Here is an 18433-nt window from a genome sequence, read left to right as displayed (position 1 = left end):
GCGGGCGGGTGCAGCGCCGCGGCCGCCGCTGACAGCGCCGTGCTCGCAGGTCCCTGCCCGCAGCTCCTGCCGCTCCTGCCAGCCTTCTCCCAGGTCCGGCCCCCTCGTCCGCCTCGCTTTTGGGATTAACTCGCCTATGGAGAGATGGTCCTAGCTGAATTATTTAAAGTAAGTACGAGATCGGTGCTTGCGAGCAATTGTTAAAATGTTTTAAGTAGAAAAAGCCAAGCCTGCTCCCCGAGGGAAAATCCTGCGCTCGTTCTAGATGTGTTGGGCTGCTCCTTACAGATCGCTGATCAGGAGCATATTTCTGGCGATGACTTTTCTAACAGTGATTAGCTATAATTATGTACAGTGGAGAGCTGCCTGGTGCTTCCCAGCCTAGAGGAGACTTGGCATTCTGGAGAAATATCCTGTTTCTTGCAGAATTTCCATTTGTGTCCCTGCGTCTCTGATTTATACCTCTTTTCTGCGTTCTCCCATCAACATCTGCATTTGCTGTACATATATGGCAGGCAGGTTTCAGCGCACTTGGGTCGGGTTTGTTTGCAGGCTTTTACAGCAGAATAAGTGGCTTTTTTTTCTGCTGATGGGATGTCTTCTCCTTCACCCCTCCTTCCTTCCCCGAAAAGGAGCATAAATACATGGTCACCTGGGCTGACAAGTCAGAATTGGATCTTTCTTGCTGTGGAATGGATTATCCGCATTTCCTCTCTTTTCCAAAGCCCTGTCTTGTGAGTGTCAAGTAGTTTTTAGCTGTCTCCATAATAGGACACTTCAGAAATCAGCCACTCATGTGTCAGACCTTTCCTGCATGACCTTTGCTCTTCAGCATTTTATTTCATACGAGCTTTTTTTTCATTTTTTGGCCTCAGTGTCTTCTTTCATCACTGTTCTTCCCTGTCTTGCTGTACACTTGTTTTAAATCTGGATGGATGCTGTATTTTAAAGGCTAGATGAGTAATAAAAATGTGTACCTGGAATAACTTCATCCAATACATGAAATATTTTATGTATGGAGGAAAAACCCGTGCTGGCTGCTCCTTTCTACCAACTGCGTAGCAAAGATAAGCCAGGATTTTATTTTCTGGTACCAGTCCTGGCGTCACAGGAGAAAGACAAGCCTGGAGACGACATGTTCTGAAAATTCATTATCAGGAGGGGAATGGAAAAAGCAGAAAGGGGCAAATAAAAGGCACAAGGGTCTTAGAGGAAAGCAGGACTGGGAATACAGACCTTGGAAATGTCAGTGCAAAGGAATATCACGGGGGGAAAGGCTTCCCTCTTTCACCTCCAGTTACCAGGGGTCTGATTGCTTCATTTCAGTCTTTTGTAGCCCCAAGTTTTTCTTTAAAGGGTGAAGGAGAGAACGAAAGAGAAAAGGAAAAGCATCCCTGCATTATCCAGAGTGGAAAAGGCACGTTCTAGATTCTTTACAACTTCTCCAGCTGCTGCCTTTCCTCCATGCCGTGCCAAGGGGACAGCATGGCAAGAAATTGCAGTTTAATTAGGTGAAGAGGAACTCGGCTTTCCCAATATTACAGCTTCCCCTCTCTGCCTTTATTTTGGGTTAAAGAATAAAGCTCCAATTTGTGCACGGAATCACAATGATCCTGATGACTGGCTTCCCCCTTGTCCATATAAAAATGAATGATAGCAGGAGGAGGGGTTGTTCTCAGTTATTGGAACCCCACTGGGGATGTCTCATTGATAAATGTGCCCTTTTCCATGGGCTGCTGTGTTTTCCCTTGCTGGAAGGGACTCTATATTGGGATGATAAAATTAAAAGGACCATTTCTGAATACTGCAGTCCTTTTGAAATTCTCCATGAGGGATGTGCAGGGGAGAAATTATTTGTTCTCCTCCTGAAACAGCAAAACAAAAGCTGTTTTCCTGGAATCATGACTAATTCCCAAACCACACTGGGAAATGCAACATCTCAAAAAGCAATTCCTACCCACCCCCCAAAAAAAAAATTCTGTTCTCAGACTTCGGTGAAATAAAATTCACATCCCTTACAACACTACAGCAATAATTAATTACCAGTTCTGACAGTTTTCATAAAATTAAATGTGAAAGAAAAAAATTCATTCATCACATTGCTATATAACCTCCCAGCTTCAGCCCAGTAGTAAAAACTGTGTTTTTACAGGCAAACAGTTGCACAAGTGTTGTTTTTTTTTATCCTTTTTCAATGCAATTTCCTCAAGAAAATCTACAATCCTTCCAATAAGGTTACCATTTAGTACCATTAGCTTAATAGATCATATCTGAGCTTAGTTTTCTGATCTTAAAATAAATGTTTTTGTCCAGTAAAAGGCTTTGACTGAGAAATCCAAGTCCCCAGAGATCTGAATGCTAGTGGGCCAAAATGTGCTTTATTCACTCGCACCATAGGAACAGACTTTAGCTGGACAGAGACAGCTTCTTGGAAGTCTACAGGTCTCATTTCCCAGCTCCTGAATTTCCACACTCTGGCAAGAATTTAGTGTCTCGTTTTAAAAATGGCAGGTTTCCCTAATAAACTTTCTAATTTTTTTCCTGCCTTATTGCTTGTAGAGAAGACTCTAGCTGGCCTTAGCTAGATAAGGCTGCTAAGGAGGGGAAAAAAAGAATGAATGTCAATATTTTGTTAATATTAATACACACTTTAGGGGGGGAAAGCCTTTTTTTTCCTTTTTTTGAAGCATTTACAGCTCGACTCAAAATCCAGCCAGCCGAACTCAGCCTTAATGAACTCTAACCTTATGAATTATTCTTAATCCCACATTAAAAACATGTGCTTGCTGCAAGGTCTCCTTTAACTACCTCTGAGAGTAGTCTTCCTCATTAAAAGCTTTAATTGAACCCTTTGGCTTGCACCAGGAGCAGAGTGTCCCTTGTCACCCCTGGCAGGCCTGGACAGGAGCATGTCCTTAATGCCAAACAAGGGCAGGGGCAGAATCTGTTCCCTTGCCTCCAGCTCCTCCTCTGCTGGGCCTTGGGGAGCAAATCCTTTATTGATCACTTGGGGGGACCCTGCCCTGCGCAATGCTCAGGTGCAGCTCTGCCCAACACTTCCAGAGGAGCTTTTTAACCAAAAACTGCTTTTTAACCACACCACCGGAGGAGACAGACTGGTGGTGACAGGTCAGATTTGGCACTGGTTGCCATCGATTCTGAGCTCTGCTGCCTTGCACAGGCCTGGAAATGTTCCTGCCCACCCCTGGCATGACACTGCTTCCAGTGTATTGCTTTCAATTATGATCATTTCCTGTATTGAGACTAAACATTCTATGCTTTTCTTGTTTTCTTCCTTTTGCACTGTATTTTCAGAAATTTGTGTGTCCCAGACAGCAAAGAAAATAAACCAATTTCTGCAGTGCATTTACTGCAACTATTGCTGCCTCTGTGTCAATGAGTGACTGTCACAGCTCTGCCAGAGACTAATTCAACTTTTGCATTGGTAATGGAGTCACAGAATGGTTTGGGATGGAAGGGACCCTAAAGCCCACCCAGTGCCACCCCTGCCATGGCAGGGACACCTCCCACTGTCCCAGGTGCTCCCAGCCCCAGTGTCCAGCCTGGCCTTGGGCACTGCCTGGGATCCAGGGGCAGCCCCAGCTGCTGTGGGCACCCTGTGCCAGGGCCTGCCCACCCAATTTCTTCCTATAATTTAATCTATCCCAGGTCTAGTATCAGTGCCCCAGAGCAGGTGTGATCCCTCTGCAGGTACCAGGATTCAGAGTTGTCTGGTCTGACCCAAAGCAGATCCCCAAATGAGCAGCTCAGCTCTTACCCTGTCCCAGTGCAAGGCTCAGCCTTCCATCAGTCCATGGCAATTTCTCCATCCCTTCTTCACAGAAGCTTGTGAGGCTTCAGCAGTTGGGAAATTCTTGAAAACCTGTGATTGAAAATTCATGTTGAAGCATCAAATTGGCTTTATTCTGTTTACAGTTGGACTTGATGATCCTAAAAGTCTTTTCTAACCCTACCAATTCCAATATAAGAAGGTGGCTTTTTGTGCACAGTGCTCTCCATGCCCCCGGCACCACTATAACCATTTTCATTTATAAGATATAGAATATATGTAATGGTCCTGGAGGTGGCCACCAGCCCCTGGCAGGTTCAGCAGTCCCTGGTGCTCAGGGCACAGGCCAGGCTCCAGAAAGGAGCCACCAGAGATGTCACAGGACATGGAGGGGACAATCCAGTGCCAGCAACCCCAGGAGAAACCTTGGTTTGCTGAGGCTCCACCAGTGCTGTCAGACACAACAGAAGGGACAGGCTGCTCATGAGGTGTAATTAAGGTGTAATTAATCAGAGAGAGATAAGTGGCCCCTGATCTGGAGCACAAAGCTGACAAGGACAGAAGGGGTTTGGTGGCTGCATCACTTCCCTGCCCACCCTGGGGTCTCTCAGCAAACACACCCAAGCAGCACATTTGGGGCTTTTTGGTTTTCTGTGACATTTGAATTCCCTTTAGACATTTCTTGTGTCCAAAAAGGATTGGCCAAAACTGAGACCTTGTACCTGATGCTGGCTGCAGAGGAGGAGCTCAGGGAAGCTTTTCCCATTCTCCTGCTGGCTGCCCTGGGGATGTGGCAGTCCTGGGTTGCCCAGATTGCTTCCACATGGGACCCTCCTCTGGACTTAAGTCCCTTACTCTCGTTATTCTTTTATCACCACAAACATCTAGAATATTGTTAAACATGAGAGAAAGAGCTTATTAAAATTACTGACCAGTGGGTGACTCAGCTAGTTATGAACATTAGATATTTCTGTGCTCACTGGATTTTTAAGACAAGATCCATTTTGTTTTTCAGTTACTGGAAGATATTGTTGTCCAACTCCACTCTGAAAATAAAGATATCAGAACCTTATTCTTTCCAAACTGTTCTGAGGACATTAATAAGAATGAGTTTTCCTGAGGGTTTGCTTTCTCATGGAATTGCCTACAAGGACAAAATGATGTAGGCAAATCCAAAATCCTACTGAAACATAAAATGCCTTTTGTTTTAATTTCATCTGATTTCAAAACCCTACAAAACTTTTGAGTCTGAAATAATACCAAAACACTTTACAATAACAGTTGGTTTCCTACAACTTTAGGACTTGCAATTACCCAGTACAACAGTAATTTTAAATTGGCTGTATCTTGATGAAGAGATGGAACAAACACTGCAACACATGTATGAACTTGACTTTGGAGTCCAATTTTACTCCCTGGGAAGGAAGTATATTTTGACTTGAAAATTGTATGTGGTGAGTGACTGTACAGTCATGGGGGAAGAGAAATTTTTTTTCTACATGGGAGTTTGCTGCCTTGAAAAGAACCTCATTGTTTTCCTCTAAAGAATGAAAAGCTCCCTGTATAAGAAGACAGTCAAGAATTTTTCTTCCTGTTGTCTACTTTAAGAAAATTATCTGTACAGTGAATTTGTGCCTGTGTTAATGCTGTAATACATCTGTAATTACCTGTGATCAAAAATTAATTAATTTTGTGTCCTGTATGGCTTTTTTTCCTCAATTGAAATGCAGTTTACAATCAGGATTAGTGCAGTGGACAGCAAAGACCCCTAAGGTTGCACCCCTCAGCTCTTGTCCTGTGTCAGGATCTAAAGTTCTGCCAGGTTACCCCAAACATGAATTTTTGATTTGTGATCTCACTGGGATAAGCTTTATAAATTCAGTTTATAAGGTACCAGTGTTGCTGCTGAAGGCAGTGTTGTCTGTGTGAGCAAACACCCCATGTGTGTGCTGGGTTCTGGGGGGAGGTGAAGGAAATGCTGCCTCTGGGTGCACATCAACCAGAAGAGGTCCAGTTGTGGCGTCTTGGAGGATCCTCCAGGGAGGTCACAAGGCCCCACCAGGTGTCCAGGCAGGCACACCCCAGCCTGTGACACTCCACAGGAGCAGTCTGGCTTAGGATTTCCTTCTGCCCCAGCAGAAATCCCCAACCCCAGGGCTGGGTTGCTCTCTGCCAGGAGAGGTGGAGCACTGTGAGCCTGCACAGCTGCCCAGGGCCCTTCCCTGCAACCTGCCCTGTCCTGGGACACACAGACAGCAGAGGGAAAGGTGCCCAGAGCACACAGACTCACCATGGAGCCATGGCTGTCCTGGGGCAGAGCCCGGGGCAGAGGAGCCTCCTGGCAGGGTGAGCAGCACCCAGCTCGCTCCCCTTCAGCACTCGAGGGGTTTGACCTGGATCTGTCACCAGCAATGTCACTGCACTGCTGGAACTTCTGGTGACAAGGCCAGCAGCAGCACAAATGGAGTCATGGTCCTTGGAAAATTCCATAAATATCAGAAACATTGGTCTGCTAAGAGCAGTTAACTGCAGAAACCCTCTGCTCAGGAGAGAGAGGACAGGGCAGAAAGTGAAGGACCACGTGTCCAAGCACCAAAACCTGCCAGGGTGCACATCTGTGGTGGTTTAAAGGTGATTTTGATTGAGCCAGAGAGACATTGTGGCCAGAGCAGGGGTCTGGGAATAGCTGGGTCTTGTTTGGCTGTTTTCCCTCCACAGGTTTTATCCAAGTAGATCCTGTGCCCAGATATCTCTGAGTTCCCCATGTCAGGCTTCCCTTGTCCTGCAGAAATAGTTTGTCTATTAAAAAGACAATTTGAAACTGTACTACAGTGAAAAAAGAGGATGAAAAACTTCTATCCTTAACTCTCCTGACATGTGGTGTTTAGTCCAGGGTCCCTCTTCCTTTCCATGGTAATTAACTGAAGTCTTGATTAGCATTATCTCAGATAAGCCATCTTGAACATCTGCCTGCCTGAGACTCCGTCTGTGCCCGGGGGTGTTTGAGGAGTGGCCTGGCTCTAATCCTTCCCCAAATTCATCTGGTGACACCACTTCTGTGTGATGGCATCACTGGCTCTGGCCCACGGCAGACTGGGCACTGCAGAGTTAATGCAAAGCCTGAGTGGCACCTCCAGGGACTCCCACACTGCCACCAGTGATGCAGAACGCCCTCGGTGCCACCCTGGGGACGGGCAGCACCAGGGCTGGTGCTGAGCAGGGCTCACTGCCCAGCCTGAGCTCTGCTGCCACACAGGGCACCTGAAAACAAACGGTTCTCCATGGATCCAGTGGAAATCTGGTGAACAGAGCAGATTCCTGAGAGCTGGTACCAAGTGGGAGTGGGCAGAGAGCCCTGGAGAGGCCACGAAGGCAGGGTGAGGAGGAGCAGACAGGCTGGAACACCCTGCAGCACTGCCACCATTTCCTCCAGCTACCTTCCATCTAAGATCAGCTCTGCTGCACTTACTCTTGGCAACCAAAACAGCTGCATCTCTCTCCTTAAAAAAAAAAAAAAAAACAACAAAAAAACCCAGTGGAATCAAAGTCTCCCTGCAAATGTAACACAGCCAACACAGAACTGATGATTTTGCTAAACTCTGACTTGCAGCAAATACTTTTTATATCATGACACTGGATTCTGATGCACAAAAGAAAATCAAGTTCTTTTCCCTCTGCATGCACCATAGTTGTCAGAATCATTGCTTCTCTTTGTTTTTTACATACAGTAACTAGGAAGAGATGCTTTATAAACCCTCTTGTTCCTCCAGTCAGGATGTCAATGAGCTATGAATAATGAAATTAAAAAAACCCAAATGAATGGCTAAGACCCAGCAGAGAATTTTAACTGGGGAAGAGCAGCAGCATCAGGGCTGCATGACAATAAAGATCATTACTGCTAATAAAGCATTTCTTCCTGCTGGTGTGGTGCAGGGCACAGAGGGGGCCCGGACCAGCATGTGCCGCCCTGCCCACACTCCGGCTGATCCCGGGAGAACTGGCCCTGCTCCAGCCCCAAATGCCAAGTGATCCATCAAAGCAACGATTTACAAAGGCAAGAGTGGACTCTGGTGGCATTTGTCAGGGGGTAAAAATGGGCTTCCCTTTCTTCTCCCAAGGATGCGGAATCAGTTCTTGCTCCGATTTTTGTGGTGTTGTGTTTGTTTTAGGGGAGATGTGCTCTCGCAGAACTGCACACACATTGACACACACACACACTTCTCGTGCATTATTTGGTTGTAGCTGGATGCAGCTTTTTCCTTTTTCCCACTGCTGTGATATTAAAAGTCATAGAATCACAGAATCATTTAGGTTGGAAAAGACCTTTAGGATCATCAAGCCCAGCTGTTAAACCAGCGCTGCCAAGTCCAAATCTTTCACGCTGTTGGAGAAGGTTAATTTATTTGTTGAACACAAACAACTGGCAATGCCTTAAGCTGTTCACTACTTCCTTTTTCTTGATACCAGCAGCTTTTCCCCTCCTGTGACCAAAGCTTTACTCACCCCTTCTTTCAACTGATCTCCAGCATTATATTATTTATGAATAAAGGTCACCCCGTGAGGAAATGGCACATCTACTAGAAAACAATGTGCACTTTCTAAATTTGAACTGAGTCGTTTCCGTTCTTTGATTTAAGTTTAGTTACTTCCTGTGGTTTCTTGTCCTACGCCACTGCTGAATCTTTGGATTGACTCCAGGATAAATTGCACTCTTTCAATGAAATTAGAAACTGCGGCACCGAGGGCTCAGCCAGAGCGGCTGGTAAACAGCACTTCAGCTGAATATTAGCGCACTTAGCGGGCTGCACGAGTGTCTCATTACCTGTGTGAGGTGATGGATCCAGCCTGAGCCGTGTGGCTGCTCTCCTGGGAGCTGCACCCTTGGCTCCCACCCTGGATTCCCACCAGACAAGGCGCTGAGCCAGCACTTCCACCTCCCCTGGGAGGGATAAAGGAGCCTCTGGAACCAGCAGCTCCTGATGGAGAGGGGACACTTCCTCACCAGAATCAATCCATCCTCACATAGGCAGATCCTTGGTTAGCAAGGACAGGTGCTCAGCCCCATACTCAAAAGCACCTTTGTAGCAGGCCAGTGCTTCCACAAGCCACAATCCTGCATCAGGTTTTTTAGGAATCGGGGTCAACTGGGGAAAACCTCCAAAGTTTAGAGAAATCATTTCAGCAAATGTGCTGACAAAACCACATGTGAATGTACACCAGTAGCCCCAAGATGTGCCTTGCCTCAGTAGAACCATGAGTGGGCTCCTTAGGAGCCTGCAGCCCTCCCAGGGCTGGAAGAGCTATAGATGGCCAAGGTCAGGGAGAGGGACACGGTAGGAAAGGAGGAGGGAGGCACTTTGTACCTGAGTGCTCTGCCTCCCTTGAACACAAGTTTACCTTACAAGACCTTCAGCACAACAACCAGCCTCAGCAAGGAGCCCTTTTGGGCTGGGATTGCAGGATACCACAATAACAATGCACTCTCTCTCTCTCTCTCCCCCATCCCTTTTCTTTCTCCTTCCCTTCTCCCAGGACACTTAAGCGCAGATTCTCCCCCAGCAGTCAAACTGATTTCTCAATGGAGCCCCGGATCCCTCACAACATCACCGTTGTTCCCAACTCTGTGATGGTGCAGCCCTTGCTGGACAGCCGGATCCCCTACGGGCGGCTGCAGCACCCTCTGACCATCCTGCCCATCGACCAGATGAAGAGCACCCACCTGGAGAACGACTACACCGACAACCCCGGCGCCTCCCAGCCGCCCGCCCAGAAGCGTCCCCGAGCCCCCCAGGAGCTGGGCTCGGCCAGCCAGCACCCGCAGCGCTGCGAGCAGGATGTCACCCACCCCTGGATCTCCTTCAGTGGGCGCCCCAGCTCCATCAGCAGCAGCAGCAGCACGTCCTCAGACCAAAGGCTGCTGGACCACATGGCCCCGGTGCCCGTGGCGGAGCAATCGTCCCCCCGCGCCGTCCGCATCCAGCCCAAGGTGATCAACTGCAAACCCCTGGACCTGAAGGGCCCCGTGTCCCAGGAGCTGGACAAGCACTTCCTGCTGTGCGAGGCCTGTGGGAAATGCAAGTGCAAGGAGTGTGCCCTGCCCCGGACTCTGCCCTCGTGCTGGGTGTGCAACCAGGAGTGTCTGTGCTCGGCGCAGAACCTGGTCAACTACTCCACCTGCATGTGCCTGGTCAAGGGCATCTTCTACCACTGCACCAACGAGGACGACGAGGGCACGTGCGCTGACCAGCCCTGCTCCTGCTCCCAGTCCAACTGCTGCGCCCGCTGGTCCTTCATGAGCGCCCTGTCCCTGGTGCTGCCCTGCCTGCTCTGCTACCTGCCGGCCACCGGCTGCGTCAAGCTGTCCCAGCGATGCTACGACCGAGTGAGCCGGCCCGGGTGCAGATGCAAAAACACAAACAGTGTCATTTGCAAGGCATTGCCCGAGAGCAAAGGGGCAGAAAAGCCCTTTTAATGGTGGAGTTGGGAGGATGCTGCATGGAGCAGGGTGGTGTTGGCTCTTTTTAATAACCTGTGTTCTGAGGAGAGCGTCGGCCTCTTGCCTTCGGAGAAAGCAGAAGCAACTATTTCCACAAACTGAAGCACTTTGGGTTATTCAGGGTTTTTGGAACTGGTCGCAGTTTAAATAGATGGGGCCAAAGAAGGAATGTTAATAATGCAGAGTGAAGGCTGCAAACCCATGTACATCATGAAGTACAGCTGCTGAAAAACTCCCAGCTTGGAGGGACGGCTGCTCACCAGGCCTGCACACCACAGGAACCATTAACTGCTCGCTTGGCAGGCACCGCCTCGCAGCCAATCCCCATTCCCAGCTGCAAAAAGCTGCTTTGAATTCAGATTCAGGGCGGGCTACTTGCTTCCTGTCTCCTTCCAAACCCCAGCTTGCTCCCAGCAGCCTGTTGAAGGTGATGGGGGAACTCCCTCCACCCTCCTTCCCTCCTAGACACCACTCCAAGGGCTGGTTGCACACAAAGTACGTGTCTCTCAAAAGCTTTCTGCGTCCCTCAAAGATTTTTGGACCAGAAGTGAAGCTACATTTCATTTGTTGATGGATCTTCTGCCCTTTGGGCGTATCCCACCCGGCCCCACTGGTCTGGACCCTCTTTCTAAAGCAAGATGGTAGCAGGGCTGCTCCTCCCGGGAGGAACTGCAGCAGGATGTGTTCAGGCAGTTGTATCAACACCGGGTCCTCCTGCCTGTAAGCTGATCCATGGCATCAGGTTTCACTCAATGGAATATGAGTTTTCCCTCAGCAGAGCAGCCCCTGTGCAGGAAGAAGGGGCTGATCCCGTTTCCCCCAGGCCCAGCTCACTCCTGGTGCAGAGCAAAGGGGATGCAACTCCAGCCACAAAGCGAAGACAGACAGGGTTTGCTCCTCTAAACCTCTTAAGCTCTGGTAAGAAGTCCCACAAACCTAAGTGTACGATGCACATAGATGTATTTTTCTAGGGATCTCAATCCAGTACCTCCCCTCCTGGAACAAGCTCTTCCTTGCTCTTTAGATATTAAGATTTGTTTTTGTCTTGGGGGCGAATGGCATTTGCTTGAAGTACAGCACATTCCCCCACCCCTATTGCTGCTGTTTGACTTTTGCCTCTTCTGTACAAAAGTGTCTTTTTAAATGTAAAGAATGCTTTTAGTGTTTATTTTAGTGTTAACACACACCAGGGAAAGCCGGGGAAGGAAGAGAGCGCAGTTAACGAGCAGGCCCATGGTTTTCAGCACACAAATATTGGCTCTGTCCCTGCCTCATCCTGGGGCTGTTCCGCCTGCCCCAAGGATGCTGTGACCCCTCTCTCTTGACAGCTACAAGGTGCTAAACAAGAATCTTGGTCCAAACATGCAACACTCTAATGAGTAGGTAGGTACTTGTTGCATGCAGAAAACTGACCTAGTCTCTCTTGGTGTTTTTAATTAGAGGAGATTTCCTCAGTAAATGCACAGCAGTGACAGTGAAATGTCATCTCTAATTAGACAAGCAATAGGCAGAGCTCATGTAGCATTTCCAGGAATCCCCTTGGCCTGGGTAGGGGCTGGCAGGAGCACCCTGGTGGGACTTTGGTGTCTTTGGGTTGCAGAATTCAGCTCAGCTGGATGGCTTGGGGTTTAGCTCAATGGAATCATAGATATTTATTGAATGGGGGAGTTAAAAAAAAGAAAACCAACCAACTTTTCTATTTATGACATTTGCTAGCTTGTACATGCTGAATCACAGAAAAAAGGATGAAATGTCTGTTACCAGATACCTGGTCCTATAGGGTAGCCTCATGCTAACTGTATGTGGGCACCAGGAAGCAGGTGGGGATCCAGAGCTGTATTTATTATCTTGCACAAATTGGAGGGGAAAAGATAAAAGGAAACCAACCCCAAACTAGCTGAACTGTTGGTTGAATGTATAAGATATTGTATTTAATAAGAGAAATCATTTTCCGGAGATACAAACAAGCTAGAAAAGGCCAGCAGGAGAGGTATTTACCTGCTGCCCTCCTCTGTTGGGACCACACGTGTCCAAATGGCCTCCACCCACGGCTGCTTTGCCTTTCTGACCCTCTGTCCCTGGGGAATCTGTGCTGAGAACCCTCACTGGCAGAGCCCATGGCTTGGCTGCACGGTCCTTGTGAGCAAAGGCACCTCTGGAATGGTGGCCACTGTGCCAATCTACACTCATGTACATACCCCCAGCCCTCCCAGCGGGGTTCCCTCTCACTGTACATAGCTGTAAACTATTTCTCTGTTGGTTTGTTTTGATATCTCAGCCCTGTAAGCCGTGCTGGAGCCTGCCAAGCCTCGTGGACGTGTTAGAGCAGTGGTCAGTGTAGCAGAGTGACCCTCCCTCCTCCCCTGGCTCCCAGCACGGCCCCTGGACTCTGCCCCAGCCCTCCCAGCCCAAGGCAAGGCAGGAAGGTGCTGAGCCCTGTCTGGAGCTGGGGCAGGGCAGGGCTTGGCCTGAGCCAGGGCTCTGCCAGAGGGAGCAGTTCCTGTCTATAAAATCCATATTCCCTCTCCTCCCCATCCCAGCAGCTCCATCCCCCTCTCCCTGTGAAGGTACTTGGGTCTCCTGCCACCCCAGAGATGTACCATGGGCACCACCATGTCACAGCCCCACAGCTCTGCCATCCTCCCAGGGCAGAGCCCCCTGCTAATGAGGGACAGCTGCTAACGAGCACTAACCTCTGCAGCCATGGCGCTGAGGTGGGGCACTCACAGAGGCAGGAGGGCAGGTCAGGGCAGCTGTCCCTGGCACAGGTGCCATGCTTTGGAGGAGCAGGAGGATGGCAGGGCACCTGCACTGCTAATTGCTGCAGCTCTGCTAGTTGCTGCAGCAGGTTCATGGCAGGGTTTGCCCCTGCCCTCACACAACAGCCCAGACAGCCAGAAGGGGGGACCTGAGGGTGCTGGCAATGCCACACCACATCCCCAGTCACCCTGTCACACCCTGTCACCACAGCCCTGTGCCCACCAGGTGCCAGGAGCAGATCCCAGATTTGGTGCTCCCTGGGCACTGGCTTTGCCACCCTGACGAGCCCTCACCCTTCCCAGCACTGGGTATTCCCTTCCCCTCCCACGCTCAGACACCTGAGAAATACTTCCCCCATCTCCTGTTACCACCCCCTCACATGTACACCCTGAAAAGTTACCACAGAAGGTTTTTCTTTGTATAGAATATTTATTTTGAAGCTCTATTTTAATAGTATTTATTTTAGAAAGTCTACTATTGTAAGAGTTCTTCTGTTTGTGAAGAAAAACAAGTACTGATGAATGTACTGATCTAGAAATTATATATATATATATAAATATATATTGTTAAATATATAAATGGTTGTTGTGGTTCTTTTTAAAAAAATCCCAAGAATGTTTATAGCAATTATTCTAAAAATACAAGCAGAGAGTAGCCCAGAATTGGTTATTTGATGCTCTCCAGCCCTGCCAAGGAACTCAGGGTGATGCTGGGGTTGCTCTGCCCCACAGCCTGGCACACAGGGGCTCACCAATTCATTACCCTCAAATCCCCTGCAGGGGGAAGGGCCAGCACCTCAGGGAGGAGTGCCCTGCTCTGTGAACTTTAGGAGCAATCCCCTCCTTCCCTGCACCCCTAAAATACACCAGCCTGGCAGTCAGGCTGCTCCTTCCACAGGGCTGAGCCCTCAGCGAGACCGGGGGATCCACACTAAAGAGAACCAAGCACAAAATCAGCAGCCCCACCACACAGGGGTTGTGCCAACTCACCACACAGAGCCTCCCTCAGCACTCCAGACCCACTTCCAGCCCTCCTGCTTCTCCTTTCCACACCAGAACAGCCCCACCAGGGCCATGGTGGGCACAGAGCCTCCTCCACCCCAATGTCCCCCCCAGACATGGGGGCAGCCAGAAGTCTCCCACCTCCTCAGAAAAGGACAAGAAGCTGCCAAGGACCAACTCCCTGTGTCCCTGCACAGCCCCTGAGCCACACCCTGGGGCTCCCACCCACCAGCACCCAGCACCCTTCCTGCCCCCAGCATCACACTGGACTGCTAAAAATACAGGATCCGGGTTATTTTTCACCATTCCTGTTATTTATTTGCACACACTGTGGAGCTGTGACTCACTGGAAGCTGTGCCATGTTTTGTGTCATCACAGAGGTAACCCGAGTGTGTTACCTGGCCTGAAATAATATTATTGAAACAATAATGTTGAATTAGTCAATGGATCAGATAAAGAGACAATAACTACACTGTGCAGGTCACGACATCGGATGCCAGAAAATTTGCAATAAAGAAAAGATACTGAATTTGTTATGCTGGGGGAGGTTTTTCTTTTTCTTTTTTTTTAACAAACAGGCTGAGCCAGGATGTATAAATTTAAATCAGAGTTTGGCAACACCAACTGATGTCTTGCACATAAAGCTTTAAAAATACCAACACGACACTCATGTCTCTCTGCTGGAAGCGAACCAGAGCACTCTGCTTGATTTGAGCAGTAGATGTTAAAGCAATATTTTTTAAATCTATCAGAATTATCAGCTTTTTTTTGATCCTTTTTAACATCGTTTTCAGTTATTGGCTCTCAAAGGAAACCAACTCCAATTCCACAAGCTCAGGCTGTGGAATGGTGAAGAGATGCACAGAGCTAAGAGTACAACAGACTTCCCAGGCCCCAGAGCAAGGCCAGCTCTTGGATATCAGACCTGAAGGGGAATTTCTAGAAAATCAAAGCACCAAAGCACCCTAAAAATACCCTAAATCAATGTATTAATTCTGAGAGAATGGGCTGAAACTTACAGAAATTATGAAATGAGTGACCAGATTGAGCAGGTTGCATCCCTTGGTCCCTTTCAACCCAAACCATTCTGAGATTCTACAAAATGAGACAAAAACCTAATTTTTAATTCCTTTTAAGACTGTTTTTCTAAAATATATACTTAATAAACACAATGAGATTTTCCCAAAGGTCTAAGTGTTGCAGACAGGTAAAATATGTCATAAAAGAAAAGGCCTTATGAAATCAGGCCTTGCTCTGCTAGTCTGTCACTTCTTCTAATTGCAGACAACTTGCAAGTTCCCATATGAAACAATCTTGAGTATGAGAAGTTTGTGAACACAACAACCTATTCCTTGGGGGGAAAAATAGGGGCACCTGTATAAACAATAGATCTTGTCCCAGGAGAATCCACAAAGGAAGAATGTAAACACCTGAATCTGAGTATGAGCACACAAATCACCTTCTGACCGATAACTGAAGCAGTAAGAAAACTATTAGCAGTTGGTGTTGCATGAGGTCTGTGAAAACTGTAAGAAATTAGTCCTGTGAGTAAAGAATTGGCTTTTCTGCATGAAGAAAACGTAGCCTCAGGTGATTTATTCCAGCATGGGTGGAACCTGATGTGATCTGCAGAAGGCAACGGCCAAGCCTTGCCGCGATAGCGGCTCAGGGGACCGGAGTACAGAATGGGCAAAGCCACAGAAACACTGCCACAGCCCTGGGGAGGGGAAGAAACATGGAAAAGAAGGAACCCAACTTTGTGAGACACAGCACACCAACACAGCCATCGGTACAACCATCAGTACAACCATCAGTACAACCATCAGTCGCTTTGCCGGCTGTGGGGTCGGCGCCACAGAAATGAAACTGAAGTGGTGAAGACAGAAACCTCTCATGGGTCAGCCACGCACACCGTGGGACTCACTGAAGTGAGCACATTTCCTGGGATTGCACACTCCCAGTGAAAGCCCAGCGGCCAGCTCAGCGTTGTGGCGGGTCCACCTGGCTTCCACCACCGCCACTGGGTCATTGCAGAGCTCCAACTCTCTAAATCTGGGTGAGCACAGCAAAGAGCTGCTGCTCCCACACGGGCACCACCTCCCACAGCACCATTTCCCAGAAATAAATAATTTCTCTCACTGGGATTAGCGGTGTGTGAATGGGATGATGGAGGCTGAGCCCCATTCCTGGCCAGACACAGAGCTGGCTCCTCACAGGGCTCCTCACCAGCACACAGCACCCAGGGATGAAGTTTGGCCCTGTTGTGAGTGGCAGACAAATGGCCAGGACAGAGATAAATTGCCTTTGCACTTTGTTTTACTTCCTCCCCATAATAACCTCCCGTGGGAGCACTGAATCCCTGGGCTCCCACTCTGGCCCCTGCTGAGCACCATAAAACTTCAGGGGTGTCCTCAGAGGGGGTTCCCACACTGGGCAAACTTCCCTTTCCAGGGCAAGGAAGAATTGCCACCAGGGGTCAAGGCAAAGCCTTTCAGCAGGGTCTCAGCCTCCTCTTGTACCCACACAGCCTCCACAGGCTTTGGGACAGAGCCACCCCGAACAGACCTCAGGGTCCAAGCTGGATACCAGGTTTTGAGGCACAAGAGGGGTAAAGAGGCTTCACAGAAGTTTCTGACCATGCCCAGACCACCAGAGCCCATCACAGCCCTGGACAGCCAGCCCTGGATGACCAACTAGGACACAACAAGGCTTCTGCTGCTGCAGAAAGTAAATGTCAAAAAACAACCAGCAAGCTGATAAACATCAGCCAAAGGTGCGACTGGAGGAGATACTCAAAAGGTGTTTATAAAAATAAATAAATAGGAACCAAATGACAAACCTTTGTGTCTCCCTGGTGTAAACAGCTGCATTTATTTCACGTGGGCTCAGCAGACCCCAGCAGCAGTCTGGGCTGGATGAGGGGTCAGGACCAGAGTTCAACCCCACCACAGCCTGTTAAACCAAGAGCCAGTCAGGATTTCCAGTTTAAGGTTTCTGATCACTCTGGCAGGCTCTTGCCACGCCAGCCTCCACCAGCAGAGGCACTGGGCAGGGCAAGCAGCCCCTCAGCACCTCCTGCTCCCTTCCCAGACCAGCTGGGTTCTGCAAACCTAAGCAAGGCTTCTGCTTCCAAGCACAAAGGCACAGGAATTTCTCCATAAAAACCCAAAACCAGTTACTCTTCAGTATTCCTAAAGAGAGGGAAGACTGAACCACGTACTTCCCATTGGCACCATACCACTGCAGCTTCCATTGGCATTTTCCTGCCCTTACAACAGCGAATAAATAGAAGTTTCTGCATGAAGAAACTCTTATGAATAAATCATCCAGCCCCGTTCTGCTCAGAGCCAGGTATGTTTGTGATTATGATGCCATTATATAACCAGGTTCTTCTAATCAGAAGCACAATATTCTCAGAGCACAAAACTGGGACAATTCTGCACCACATCCCTTTGCTCCAGGTATGGCACTGGAGCCTCCAGCCACGTGTGGAGCAGCAAAACCCTAAAACCCTGCACCCAGAAATGCCCTGCTCTGAGCTGGCAAGGAAAGGGTTCATGCTGTCCCTTCAGGGAAGTCACCCTGTCCAAAGAGATGCTAAAGAATGAATTAATTAAAATTACATCCTCACTGTGACAGTATTTAATTGCTTTTCAGGGAGAGGGTGAGCCATCAGCACAGATCCTCCACTTCCAGCATACAGGGTCTATGGTCTAACACATTTAGAGTCCCACCAAAGCCAAGTTTCATCATCTTTCATGTCTGAGGATGAGGGGTTACAGCTCTGTTTTCCTCAGCAGCAGCCCCATGACAAACAGCTTCAAGGCTGGCACAAACCAACTCTCCTGATATTCCTGTAAATTATCCTTAGGAATACAACTAAATTTATTTTCTTCTTTACACGGGTGTCTATCCACAGCTAAGAAACCTCCAGCTGTACTGGGGGCTAGAACTAGATGGTCTGTAAAGTCCTCTCAACCCAAACCATTCCGTGATTTCAGTGACTGAAGCACAGGACTGGTGCATGGCCAGTGCAATTGGGTCAGCATGAGTTATGGACAGACAAATCCCAGCTCCTGAGGATTCTCTGCAGCCACGGGTGCCCCTGTGCCTGCAGCTCCCCCTCCACAGAGGCAAGGAAGCATCAGGAAGCAGCTCCCACCTGCTTTCAGCTCTAGCCACACATCTTTGGACTGAACGGGAAGGTGGGAGTGCAAAATAAGACCAGAGAGGATTCAGTGAAATGTGGAGTTGAAAAAAAATGTCTTGGAAGGACCCCATGTTGCTGAGAAGCAAAGAAATTTCCTGCTGGTCCCAAAGACAGGAGCAGAAAATGGGTTTTGGGGCTCCAGGGAGGCAGCAATAAATCCTAATGATCCCTCCTT

At 48.6% G+C, this 18433-nt stretch overlaps 1 protein-coding gene across 1 annotated transcript; it reads left to right on the top strand.

Moving 5' to 3' along the window:
• SPRY4 (sprouty RTK signaling antagonist 4) lies at positions 1-13430 on the top strand. Its single transcript, XM_030957368.1, has 2 exons — positions 1-168; positions 9323-13430. The coding sequence occupies exon 2, from the start codon at positions 9369-9371 to the stop codon at positions 10260-10262; it is 894 nt and encodes a 297-aa protein (XP_030813228.1). The 5' UTR covers positions 1-168; positions 9323-9368; the 3' UTR covers positions 10263-13430.
• The last annotated feature ends 5003 nt before the right edge of the window (positions 13431-18433 follow it).

Source organism: Camarhynchus parvulus, chromosome 13, assembly GCF_901933205.1.
Source record: "Camarhynchus parvulus chromosome 13, STF_HiC, whole genome shotgun sequence".
NCBI lineage: Eukaryota > Metazoa > Chordata > Aves > Passeriformes > Thraupidae > Camarhynchus > Camarhynchus parvulus.
This window is presented reverse-complemented; position numbering and strand designations above follow the sequence as displayed.